Source organism: Labeo rohita, chromosome 24, assembly GCF_022985175.1.
Source record: "Labeo rohita strain BAU-BD-2019 chromosome 24, IGBB_LRoh.1.0, whole genome shotgun sequence".
Taxonomy (NCBI): Eukaryota; Metazoa; Chordata; class Actinopteri; order Cypriniformes; family Cyprinidae; genus Labeo; species Labeo rohita.
The window spans coordinates 4,735,932-4,748,076 of NC_066892.1; the positions used below are offsets into that span (position 1 = coordinate 4,735,932).

The 12,145-nt window shown below is 32.7% G+C and overlaps 2 protein-coding genes across 4 annotated transcripts in view; both read right to left on the reverse strand.

Moving 5' to 3' along the window:
* Positions 1-994, reverse strand: part of obscnb (obscurin, cytoskeletal calmodulin and titin-interacting RhoGEF b) — a 56,427-nt gene extending 55,433 nt beyond the window's left edge. Inside the window, 1 exon segment of the mRNA XM_051098132.1 lies at positions 530-994. The gene's annotated coding sequence lies outside the window, so the exon portion shown is untranslated.
* A 1,022-nt stretch (positions 995-2,016) lies between these two features.
* Positions 2,017-9,693, reverse strand: abcd4 (ATP-binding cassette, sub-family D (ALD), member 4). Of its 3 annotated transcripts, none has more exons than XM_051098136.1 (19): positions 9,322-9,693; positions 9,051-9,169; positions 8,847-8,974; positions 7,439-7,578; positions 7,223-7,339; positions 7,002-7,127; positions 6,814-6,864; positions 6,650-6,744; positions 5,565-5,686; positions 5,377-5,468; positions 5,191-5,283; positions 4,726-4,931; positions 4,545-4,636; positions 4,384-4,420; positions 4,071-4,120; positions 3,892-3,944; positions 3,740-3,816; positions 3,517-3,632; positions 2,017-3,414 (listed from the first exon to the last, which is right to left on the reverse strand). In XM_051098136.1, the coding sequence occupies exons 1-19, from the start codon at positions 9,351-9,353 to the stop codon at positions 3,346-3,348; spliced, it is 1,815 nt and encodes a 604-aa protein (XP_050954093.1). In that variant the 5' UTR covers positions 9,354-9,693; the 3' UTR covers positions 2,017-3,345. The 3 variants fall into 3 exon arrangements, with proteins under 3 accessions (XP_050954093.1, XP_050954094.1, XP_050954095.1); XM_051098137.1 differs by having other exon boundaries at positions 9,051-9,186; XM_051098138.1 differs by lacking the exons at positions 8,847-8,974; positions 9,051-9,169; positions 9,322-9,693 and having other exon boundaries at positions 7,434-7,524.
* Positions 9,694-12,145: the final 2,452 nt, after the last annotated feature.

The following is a 12,145-nucleotide window of genomic DNA, read 5'->3' on the forward strand; positions in this document are numbered from 1 at the left end:
ACTTGCATCTACCATCTCCAACAGGACAGTAGCTGATCTAGTGAAATCTGACCACAGAAAGTCAGTTTTACTGATGAGGTGGAATTCCAGTATAGCAAAGTTAAACAAAAGGATGTCGGTCTTTGAAAAGCATGACATTTGCCATCTCTAACACCTCACTACCCTGAGCTGCCTATCCCAAAAATAACCTCAGCTGTCGGACTCCGTCTGCACTATGTCCATTTGTAGAAGAGATCTGACCTGCTGTATGATATGCATGTTTTTGTCAATGGCACATTTTTTCTAAACTTATACATTTCGTTTCAAAAAGCAACATGTGTTTTTGCCTCTTTGTGAGAAAATCGTTTTCATAATTAAAAACAACGTAATGTTTTAAACTGAGATACAAAATAAAGAAACGTAATCAATTCTGAATTTGCGACACCTATGTAATAAAATAACATAGCAACACTGAAAAAGCAAGAGACAGGAATTCTTTCAGATATCGAAAGTTTCACCCTGCATTATTTTATAACAATAAAAAAATTACCTTTTTCTCCTCAAGCTACTGATATCCGATGGAGATGTTCATAAATATCCGATGTTGGCATGTGAAAATATCCTCGTGAAAACAGGTAAATTCCGTGAACTGTAGAAGGGGAGGACAGTGTGTTTTATCCCCCAGTGTCTTTGCTTTCTGTGTGACGCTCCTGTATCGGTCCAACCTCCCGTTGAAAATAGATCCGTCACTTACCGGAGCAAATGTCCGACTGAGGTGAAGTGACTGTTATTGTTGAACAGCCGCTTCACCTCAACCTGTTCAGTTTTGACAGTTTCTCCAGATTTGAAAATCTGTTTAAGTTTCTACAGAGCTATTGTTTTATTTACGTAATGCATTAACTAATTGCACATTTTTATTACATTCTATGGGCTTAAAGTATATTGCAGTAAATATCTCTGACGAGTGCAATAGTCACAAGCATGATTTTAAATTATATTACATTAAGTATGATGAGTATGACAAATCAAATTGTATTGCTCTTAGGCCTGTTGTTATTAAAATATGTAGAATCATTAAGATACAGTAATACAGTGTTACATAATACAGAAGGTTTGTAGCATTTTATCAAAATTATTAACTTTCTTTTCCTTTATGAACTTTATGTTTGAACAGTCCTGCAAATTTAGTGTGCATTAAGGAGGTTTAAAATTCAATTAATCTCAGTACAGAAAAAAGAAATTAATGCTTATTCATCTGAACTCATTCTACTAAATTAAACTCCCTCACAAACCCTTGTGATGGTTTAGTTATTCCTCTACTGATTGTCTCATATTTTCCTGAATGACTAGCGGGTCTTTCCCTTTATCTGTTCCAGCGTGCCTGTTGATTGACAGCAGCAGGTCGGCCAGGCTCACATTTAAAACTGCCTGAAACTCAAGCAGTGGGATCAGTCAAACTCTTTGGTGGGAGGGATAATTTTGAGCTCAGCTCTATGCTGATTTAGGTTGCAAATGTGCCACTTTCACTATCCTGCCTGGTTTTAATATAGGCTTAATACAAATGCTCAGTGCTTGTACTGCAATGCTTAAAACAAAAATGTCTGGCTATGCAAATTATCCATGATTTCTTTAAATAACTAGTTTTGTTTAAACTCTAACTACTTAAGTGTTCCCTACATGGCAACTGCTAACTCTTTAAAATACATACAGTTCACTGTGGCCAGAGGTTTTATATGCATGACTTGTATATACAGAATACTATAAATACAAAATACAGAACAGATCATGTTGTTTCTAAACATAAAGTGAGAATGTTTGCTAAGTTTAACTTGGCGCTAAATATACTGTATTCTAGCAAGCAGATATAGTGGGATGTGGGGCAGTACATTTTTTCACTCATCTACTGTACTTCATCCAAATGGCCCATAGTTTTCCTGATAAATTTGCATAATACTTTTGTCTTTAAAAAAAATGCATTTGAGAAAAAGTATTTATTTAAAAGTATTTCTAGCCAAAGAGTCAATAATAAAACATGTATTAGGAATAGAGTGAGTTCTTTTAATTCTGAGTTTAATTAAACTCATACAAAATTAATAGATTTGAATTGTGATTCAGCTCTGTGGCTGGAAAATGTTGGCCCTCTACTGGTCAGGCAGAGAAATTACACAAAAATACACATTTTTTTCCCCTCCAGAATGATATAAACAAATGCAACCTCTGAAGAAAAACCCTTTGAAGCAAACAGCTTTCCTTTAAAAGCTTCATGATCGATTTGGTCATGATCACAATGATCACATGATCACAATCAATGGTCACAAAATGACCATTTTGACATTCGCTTGGACATTAGTAGTTTAATTTCAGTCATGCTGATAAAATATTTAATTATTATAAAATATATACAGTTCAGGTCAAAAGTTTACATACACCTTGCAGAACCTGCAAAATATTTATTATTTTAGTTGTTCATGAGTCCCTTGTTTGTCTTGAACATTATTAGAGCATTAAAAGCCAGGGGTGTAAACTTTTGAACAGAATGAAGATGTGTACCTTTTTTTTAAATTTTGCCTAAATATCATGTTTTGTTTTTTCATTTAGTACTGCCCTTCAGAAGCTACAGAAGATACTTACATGTTTCCCAGAAGACAAAATAAGTTAAATTTATCCTGATCTTCAAATTCCAAAAGTTTTCACTCCCCGGCTCTTAATGCATTGTGTTTACTTCTTACGCATCAGTCAACATTTAAACCTTCTGTAATAGTTGCATATGAGTCCCTCATTGTTGGAAAGGGTTCAAATACACAAAAAATGCTGAAAAAACAGAATTTGTGGGACCTGATGGATTTTTCTGAAGAACAGAAGGACTATATGTAAACATCTTCTATGTGAAATATCTTATTCAGATCAGTACTAAATAAAAAAAATAAAACACATGCATTTTGTATGACCCCTTCTATTTTGGTCAAATAATGCACATTTTGCAGATTCTGCAAGGTGTATGTAAACTTTTGACCTCAACTTTACTTGAAATATACTCCATAGGCACTTTATCCAAAATTACTACAAAATTAATACTCTGAAATGTCCTTCATCACAAAAATCCCTTTTTTTGGCAAATCCATTTGGCAAGAAACAACCAGTAAAGGTTGAATAAAGCAGCATATACTTGCATAACAAAAAAACATTGCTATATGAAAAGTACAGAAACAGTAGCAAAAAAACTCTAGATACTGCATTATTAGTGTATCAGAAACTTCAGTAAATCACAGTATACTGTCACGTAAACACTATTTCTCTAGAGTCTCAAGCATGAATGCCCCCTTAACCACAAAACTTACCAATGTTTTCTCATTATAATTGGTAAGTTCACGCCTCTTTGAGTTTGGTGAGCTCCCACTGGCCACCTCCACACAGTCGCAGCATGACATCATGATGCTGTTTAAAAAACACAAAAAATTCTAAGTACAGGCCATACAAAAGTTCACAATAATGTTTGCCATGTTGTGTTGTAAATGTGAAAAGGTCATAGATCATCACCTTTTCCAGAGTGCTACGATGACCCAGACTGATGAGGGTCATTCCCAGCTGTTTACAGGCCTTATAGAGCTGACCCTCGGCCTCCTCCGTTAGAGCGCTAGTGGCCTCATCCAGTACTGAAACAAACGCATGTCATACTCATGACATAGCACACGAATGGGATCCATTTGGCTGATTCTAGCAATTAAAACAGGAAATTTGATGCGATTATGTAGGAACTGACCTGCATATTTGGGCTGGAGGTAAAACAGTCTAGCGAAACAAAGCCTTTGCATTTCTCCTGGCGATAAAACATCATACCTGTGAAAATTGAAGGAATTACATTTTTGTATGTTTTTAAAACAAACACATTTTTTGTAGATGTTTATTTCTCACCAGTTCCAGTTTACTTTTGTATCCAGTCCTCCAATTCTGGTCAAAAGATTAGACTAACAGACAAAATGCACAATTTTATTTATTTTTTTTAATCAGGAAAAGATAAAGAGGAAAGCATATTGAACTCAAAACATTCTCAGAAATCAATAATAGACATTACAGAAGCAGTTCAGTCTTACCAAACCAACAAGTTCCAGGTATTTTAATATTCGTTCATCATCTATGGACCCTAAAAGAAGAATTTATATTGGTTAAAAGTGTGATATGTCATCATAATCTATATTTACACCACCAGAAGTGTGTTGTTTAATTGGCACGTTTTCAAGATCTTGAAATTTTTGCATTTTTGAAAATTTGCATCGGCAAAAAAGTTTATTTTTGTTACACATTGCATACACAGTTGTAAGTCAAAAGTACTTTATATTTGAGCTATATTAATCTATTATTATTAATAATGCATATCATTAGTTTTTTTTTAATTAGGTACTGTACCTGAGGAAGGATATATATCCTTTAATGGATAGATAACCTAAAGGGAAAGTCAGCAAATTAGTGTGTATTAAAATATATATGTAGTTTTTGTTCATAATAATTACAATTTGTTTTCAGAGTCTTGCATAGTTAGTAACAACAAATGTTTTCTCTTCTCTCACCTGCTCTCTGAGAGTGCCATCAGTAAGATATGCTTTCTGTGGCAGGAAAAGCACACCCCTTGGTCCAAAACATGTGGTCATCTCCACAGAACCTGAGCAACATAAAAGCAATATGATTCAACAGTTCAGATTTGTTTATCTGCATCTGATCATTTTATCATCTGTCATCTTTGCAATTTACCATTGCATGGTTCCCACAAGCCGTTGAGTACCCTGAGCAGGGAGGTCTTCCCTGTTCCCGTGTTTCCCACCACGAGCATGTGCATTCCTTGACTGATTTTAAGAGTCAGATCCTTCACCAGCAGCTCCTCTGAGACGGGTGATTTATAGGAGAGACGATCTAGCACAAACGCTGTGTCTGCTGGGACACTCTGAAGCTCCCGATCACTGAGAGGATTATTATTGTAAAAATATTAACGGTAATCGTAATAATAAAGCTTTATCATGTCAATTTAAATCTTTACTATGCATCAGGGTTACCACTATCTAAAAGCATTAAAAATGCTTTTTTTTAACGTACATTCAGGACTATCAGGCACTCTTTTAGATCTGTATTAGATCTTGAGTTTGAGTATTGATATAACGTGAACCAATGTTGTTTGTTGGTAGTTGCATCTTAAATTACTTTCAATTAGTTTTAAATTACCTGTAAGGTATGTCCTTTGAAAGTGGATCGTACTGATCCTGGTCATACTGTTTCTTGGCAATTTCTGCCATCGCTTCCCGCAGTTCTCCAATTCTGGAAGCAAAAGAAAGCAGAGTATTTTTAGAATAACCAATGAACAATCATAATAACACTGATGCAGTTTTAAGCAGCCTTAGTGCATCTCACCGGTGCGTGTATCCAGCGACATCAGACACTGTGGTTGAGAGATCGATGAGCTGCGTGAAGCAGTTTATCAGATAGATGCAGACAAAAGCGTTCTGAAAGAGACATGTGATTATCCTCTTATTGTGTACAACAGAGACTTGTGTTTGTCTTGAAGTCCACCACATTAAATACAGTTTACAGTAACTTACCTTACTGACAAGAGCACTCAGTTCTCCAGGTGTCAGGCCGTCGTACTCTCCAGCAAAGATGGGGATCGCGATCACTATGTAGCTTAGGATACTGCCCATATAGTCAAAGGTGTTCACTCCAACTGAAACAAAAAGAAGCAAAACAATAAGCATTTGTAGTAATCATTAAAATGTTAATTATTTTACCAAAATAAGAGGGATCATACAAAATCCATGTTGTTTATTTAGTACTGACCTGAATACGATATTTCACATAAAAGATGTTGACATGTAGTCCACAAGAAAAAAAAAATTAATTTATAAAAATGACCCAGTTCAAAAGTTTACATACATTTTATTCTTAATACTGTGTTGTTACCTGAATGATCCTCAACTGTTTTCTTGATTAGTGATAGTTGTTCACGAGTCCCTTGTTTGTCATATACAGTTAAACTGCCTGCTATTCTTCAGAAAAACCTTTCCAGGTTCCACAAAGTCTTTGGTTTTCCAGCATTTTTTTGTATTTGAACCCTTTTCAATAATGACTGTATGATTTCGAGATCCATCTTTTCACACTAACGACAACCGAGAGACTCATATGCAACTATTACAAAAGCTTCAAACACTCACTGATGCTCTAGAAGGAAAAACGATGCATTAACGATGCATCATACAGTCATTGTTGGAAAGGGTTCAAATACACAAAAATGCTGAAAAAACAAATAATTTGTGGAACCTGAACGATTTTTCTGAAGAACAGCAGGCAGTTTAACTGTTCAGGTCAAACAAGGGACTCATGAACAGCTATCACAAAAAAAAAAAAAAGCACAGCTTAGGATCATTCAGGTAACAACACAGAATTAAGAATCCAGGGGATGTAAACTTTTGAACCGAGTAATTTTTATAAATTCAACTATTATTTTCTCTTGTGGCCTATATGTAAATTTCTTCTATGTGACATATCTTATTCGGGTCAGTAATAAATAAACAATAACATGCATTTTGTAAAATAATTAACATTTTTAATGATTCTGAAAGGGGGGGTGTAAACTTTTGACCTGAACTGTACAATCTTCTGAATGCCTATTTAATTCAGGAGTCCTTACTGTAAAGCCAGAGCTCTTTGTTCATCAAGCTTTTCTGAGTGGATAAGAGCATCTGCAGCCTTCGGTCTGTCCGCATGTGTTCCACCTTACCTGCCCTGAACAAAAACACAACAAATTATCTCCTGCTCTGTGATTGGATATAAAATCTAAAAGTGCATACTAACCTGTAGAAAGCGGCAGATTCTGCATTCACTCTAATTTGCATGTGTTTAAACCTGGAAAAAGATGGAAAGCAAAAGAGAACTTGCATTCCTCCAAAGTACATCATCTGATAGGAACAACAGCCATAAACATATGACGTCTGCTTTAGTATCTCTGAGTGTAATTTATATTTCTCATTTCTCAGGTCTACCTAAAATCTCCTTCCAACTTTTCTTGCTCAACGAGCATGGACACAATGGGTCCTATCAAGATCTTGTTGATGATGGTTCCAACCACAAAGTAGCCGAAGATGCTTACAAATCCAATCCAGCCGGCACTGCGGGAACAAGAAGGTAAAAAAAAAAAAAAACACGTAAGTTATACTAGCAAATCTTTCAATGCAAAACTAGATGGAAAAACACAAATAAACACCTGTTGAAGCACTGATAGGTGTAGTAGGTCACTGTGAATGGCGAAATGAGAAGTCGACTCGCCATAGTGCTCATCTGCTTACATAACCTTTCTACATCCTGACTGATGCGCTGGTCTCTGGACGTGACACAAACGCAAAATAAACCATTAAAAGAGCAGAATTAATGAAGTCTTCTTAAGTAATATAACTTCATAAATGTTGTGTGAATACATTACGGGTTGTCGATGTCTTTGCACAGTACGTTGAGGGTGTAGTAAACACGTCCCTTGAAGTATGTGTTATGGAGTTCTTCAGTCAAAGACTTTCTCCAGCTGACATACAGCAGACTGGAAATGTACTGGTCCAGGCTTTTCAGCTGAGGAACAGATTTTTTTGTGGGTTAGTGATTTACTATGAGTATTTAGCTGACATATTTATCCAAAGCAACAGTTGAAATCAAAAGTTTACATACACCTTGCAGAATCTGCAAAATGTATGATCATTCTTATTTTACCAAAATAAGAAGGATCATACAAAATATATGTTAATATGTTATTTTTATTTAGTACTGACCTGAATAAGATATTTCACATAAAAGATGTTTACATATAGTTCACAAGAGAAAATAATAGTTTAATTTATAAAAATGACCCCGTTTAGAAGTTTACATACACTTGTCATTAATATTTGTAGGGATATTTACATAAAATTCTTTAGAAAAATCCTTACGGTCCCACAAATTCTTTGGGTTTTTAGCATTTTTGTGTATTTGAGCCCTTCCCAACAATGACTGTATGATTTTGAGATCCATCTTTTTACACTGAAGACAACTGAGAGACTCATATGCAACTATTACAAAAGGTTCAAACACTCACTGATGCTTCATTAAGAGCCGGGGGTGAAAACTTTTGAAATTTGAAGATCAGGGTAAATTTAACTTATTTTGTCTACTGGGAAACATGTAAGTATCTTCTGTAGCTTCTGAAAGGCAGTACTAAATGAAAAAAATATGATATTTAGGCAGAACAAGAAAAATTTACACATCTTAATTCTGTTCAAAAGTTTTCACCCCCCAGCTCTTAATGCATCGCGTTTCCTTCTGGAGCAACAGTGAGCATTTGAAACTTCTTCAGTGTGGAACGATGGATCTTAAAATTAAACAGTCATTGTTGGAAAGGGTTCAAATGCATAAAAATGCTGAAAAGCCAAAGAAGAAAGATTTTTCTGTAGAACAGCGGACAGTTTAACTGTTCAGGTCAAACAAGGGACTCATGAGCAACTATCACAAAACAAAAAAAAACAGCTGTGGATCATTCAGGTAACAACACAGTATAAAGAATCAAGTGTATGTAAACTTTTGACTATATATAATATCTATCAGCCCCGTTATGCTGCTGATTGGCTCATTTTTTGAGTTGTCGGAAACATTGGTTAACCCATGGAATGTGGTTGTGATGAATGTGGTGTTTGTGAGTCATTTTGACCTGGATATTTCAGCGTTTTTACCTCCACTATAAAAATCGTACCCAGATTTTTACCATAATAGAATAGCTGAGGGTTACAACAAAGTAAAGTGAGTTGTTGTCAGATGCTTTTACCCAAAGCAACCTTTAGAAAACTACATACATAACAGACAAAACTCACCGTTGAATTAATCAGAATGAGCATAACCGCAGACAGCACCAGATTTTTGAACTTCCCATAATTCTTCTCAGACAGAACCTCATAGAACTGACTTGGAATAAGACCCACTTGATAAATCACGAGTTGAACTGAAACAAAAGAAATTGAATAAACTAAGATAGAAGACAAAACAAGCCGTTATAACCCAAAAAAAATATTAAATACCTGAAAGCGTGACTCCAAGAAGCGTCATGAACATGCGGACACTTTGGTTGGACCAGGATGGGAAAAGGATCTTCAGAATTCTGCAGAACCTTTGCACAAACCTCCAGTCTAGCTTTGGTCTTGAGGAAAAGCACAACTGTACAACTTCAATAAGTGACAGCAGTTACACATAGAGTTCAAAATTTCATCAAAACTGCTCTGGAGACAAAAACAGCTGCATTTTTTATTACATTATTCTCTACATATATGGATATGTCAGTTCATGTCTTACCTTTTTACATTGTTGTTCTTCATGGGTGGCATTGTGAAAGTGTATCAAGAGTTCTTCTGGCTGTCAAATCTTACTTTTTTGCTTATTTCAGGCTTTTAGAGGAGTATATTGGATGGGCTTTGGGTTCAAAGTCTGAGACAGCATATGACAGCGTCTTAAACATCATGTAGGTAAATCTTACAGTCGCTAGTCATAAACAAAGAGACCTGACGTTTAGTTGTACAGTAGTTTATTGGAGATCAAATTCCCTCGCGAACCATGACAATGCTTTTGCCGTGTCGCATTAATAAACAAATAAATAAATGAAGCGTTACTTTATTTCTACATTAATTTCCTGTCACATGGAGGATCACATGTACACAAACATTTCTTCGACTCTGTTTGACGCGCATGCGCTGTCTGAAGCTCCGCTGCCTCCTGCTGTACAGGAACGTTTATGACAGGGATGCGTGAATTTATCCACTGAATAAAATATTAATGTACTCATAAAAATCACCGGCAACACAATTAGGATCAATACGTTAAAATATAAATGTTTACAGAATGCTAATTCTGGTTTAGCTTAATTTATAAATGCAGTGTTAAAATGAATCAGTATATGCAGAAATACACTGAAGCATTAACCAGGATTAAAAATCCTTTCAAAGTATTGTTCATTGTTAGTTCAAATTAGTTAGTGGTCACGTTGTTAGCGTAAACGTTTTTGTAAAGTGTCAGCGTCCCTTATACAACGCAAGTCTGTAGATCTGAGTCTGAGATCCATTTTTTAATATACATTATAATATCAGCCTAACAACTAAATAAAACTGAGTGAAAATGTTTCAATAATCATTTCAAATAATTATAAAATATTTATGAAATATATTATAAAATATAAAAATATGTAATAAATAATTACCGAACCTGGTAAAACGTAGTTAAAAAAAGAAATTTCACTACATAATGAAAGGAAATTGTACCTGAAAGATTGAACTAAATTCTAAGAACAAGAATATGTTTTTGTAAATTATAATGCAATCATGAGTTGCTTCCTTTTACTAATGTGTGGTAAAAATAAATAAATAAAATTATATATATATATACACTACCGTTCAAAAGTTTGGGGTCAGTACATTTTTATTGTTTCTTTTTCTTTTTCTTTTTTTTCTTTTTTTTAAGAAATTAATACTTTTATTCACCAAGGATGTATTAAGTTAATAATTAAAAGTTTATTAAAAGTTAATAATAAATAATTTACATTGTTATAAAATATTTATATTTTGAATAAACACTGTAAAAACTTGTTATTCATGAAAGAATCCTGAAAAAAAAAATTACAGGTTCCAAAAAATATTTGGCAGCACAACTATTGATATTATCCAACATTGATCATTCTAATAATAAATCCACATATTAGAATGATTTCTGAAGGATCATGTGACACTTAAGACTGGAATAACAGCTGATAAAAATTCAGCTTTTCATCACAGGAATAAATTCTATTTTAAAGTCTGTTAAAATAAAAAACATTATTTTATATTGTAAAAACATTTTGCAATATTACTGTTTTTTTTATTTTTTATTTTTTGTATATTTTTAATCAAATAAATGCAGCCTTGATGAGCATAAGAGACTACTTTAAAGACTATTACAAGTCTTACTGACCCCAAACTTTTGAATGGTAGTGTATATATATATATAATTATAAATAATAATTTTAAATAATTATAAAATATATTATAAAATCGCAGTATCTGAATTGCAATATCTGTTAGTTAAAAATCAATGTTTTGATATTTTTGTCTGCTTCCTTTTACTAATGTGTGTTAAAAAATAAATAAATCTATAAATAAATAAAAATTCCTATATATATATATATATATATATATATAATTTTTAATAATAATTTTAAATAATTATAAATATATTATAAAATATAAATATATATACTAAATAATTACCAAACCTGGTGAAACTGAGTGAAAAAATTAAACTTCACTACATAATGAAAGCAAATTGTAACTGAAAGGTTGAACTGAATTCTCAGAACAAGAATTTGTTTTTCGTAAATTATAATGCAGTCATAAATTGCAGTATCTGTTAGTTAAAATTCAATGGTTTGATATGGTTTGATATATAATATATAATTATAAATAATACTTTTAAATAATTATAAAATATATTATAAAATCGCAATATCTGAATTGCAATATCTGTTAGTTAAAAATCAATGTTTTGATATTTTTGTCTGCTTCCTTTTACTAATGTGTGTTAAAAATAAATAAATAAATAAATCTATAAATAAATAAAATTATATATATATATATAACAAATTGTAACTGAAAGGTTGAACTGAATTCTCAGAACAAGAATTTGTTTTTCGTAAATTATAATGCAATCATAAATTGCAATATCTGTTACTTAAAAATCAATGTTTTGATATTTTTCTCTACTTCCTTTTACTAATGTGTGGTAAAAATTAAAAAATAAAAATAAATACAATTTTCTATAATAATAATTTTAAATATTATTATTATAAATTATAAATATTTTTATATTTAAAATATAAAAATATATAATCAAAAATTACCAAACCTGGTAAAACAGTCAACTGAATTCTCAGAACAAGAATATGTTTTCATGAATTATAATGCAATAATAAATTACAATATCTGTTAGTTAAAAATCAGTGGTTTGATATTTTTAATAAATTAATAATTTAATAAGTTTTAATTGCCAAACCTTGTTTCTGCCTACTGTATTTATTATTATTTAAAAAAAAAAAAAAAGATTAAATGGATTTTTTATTTTTATTTATTTTTTATTTTTTGCAAAAAACAAGCAT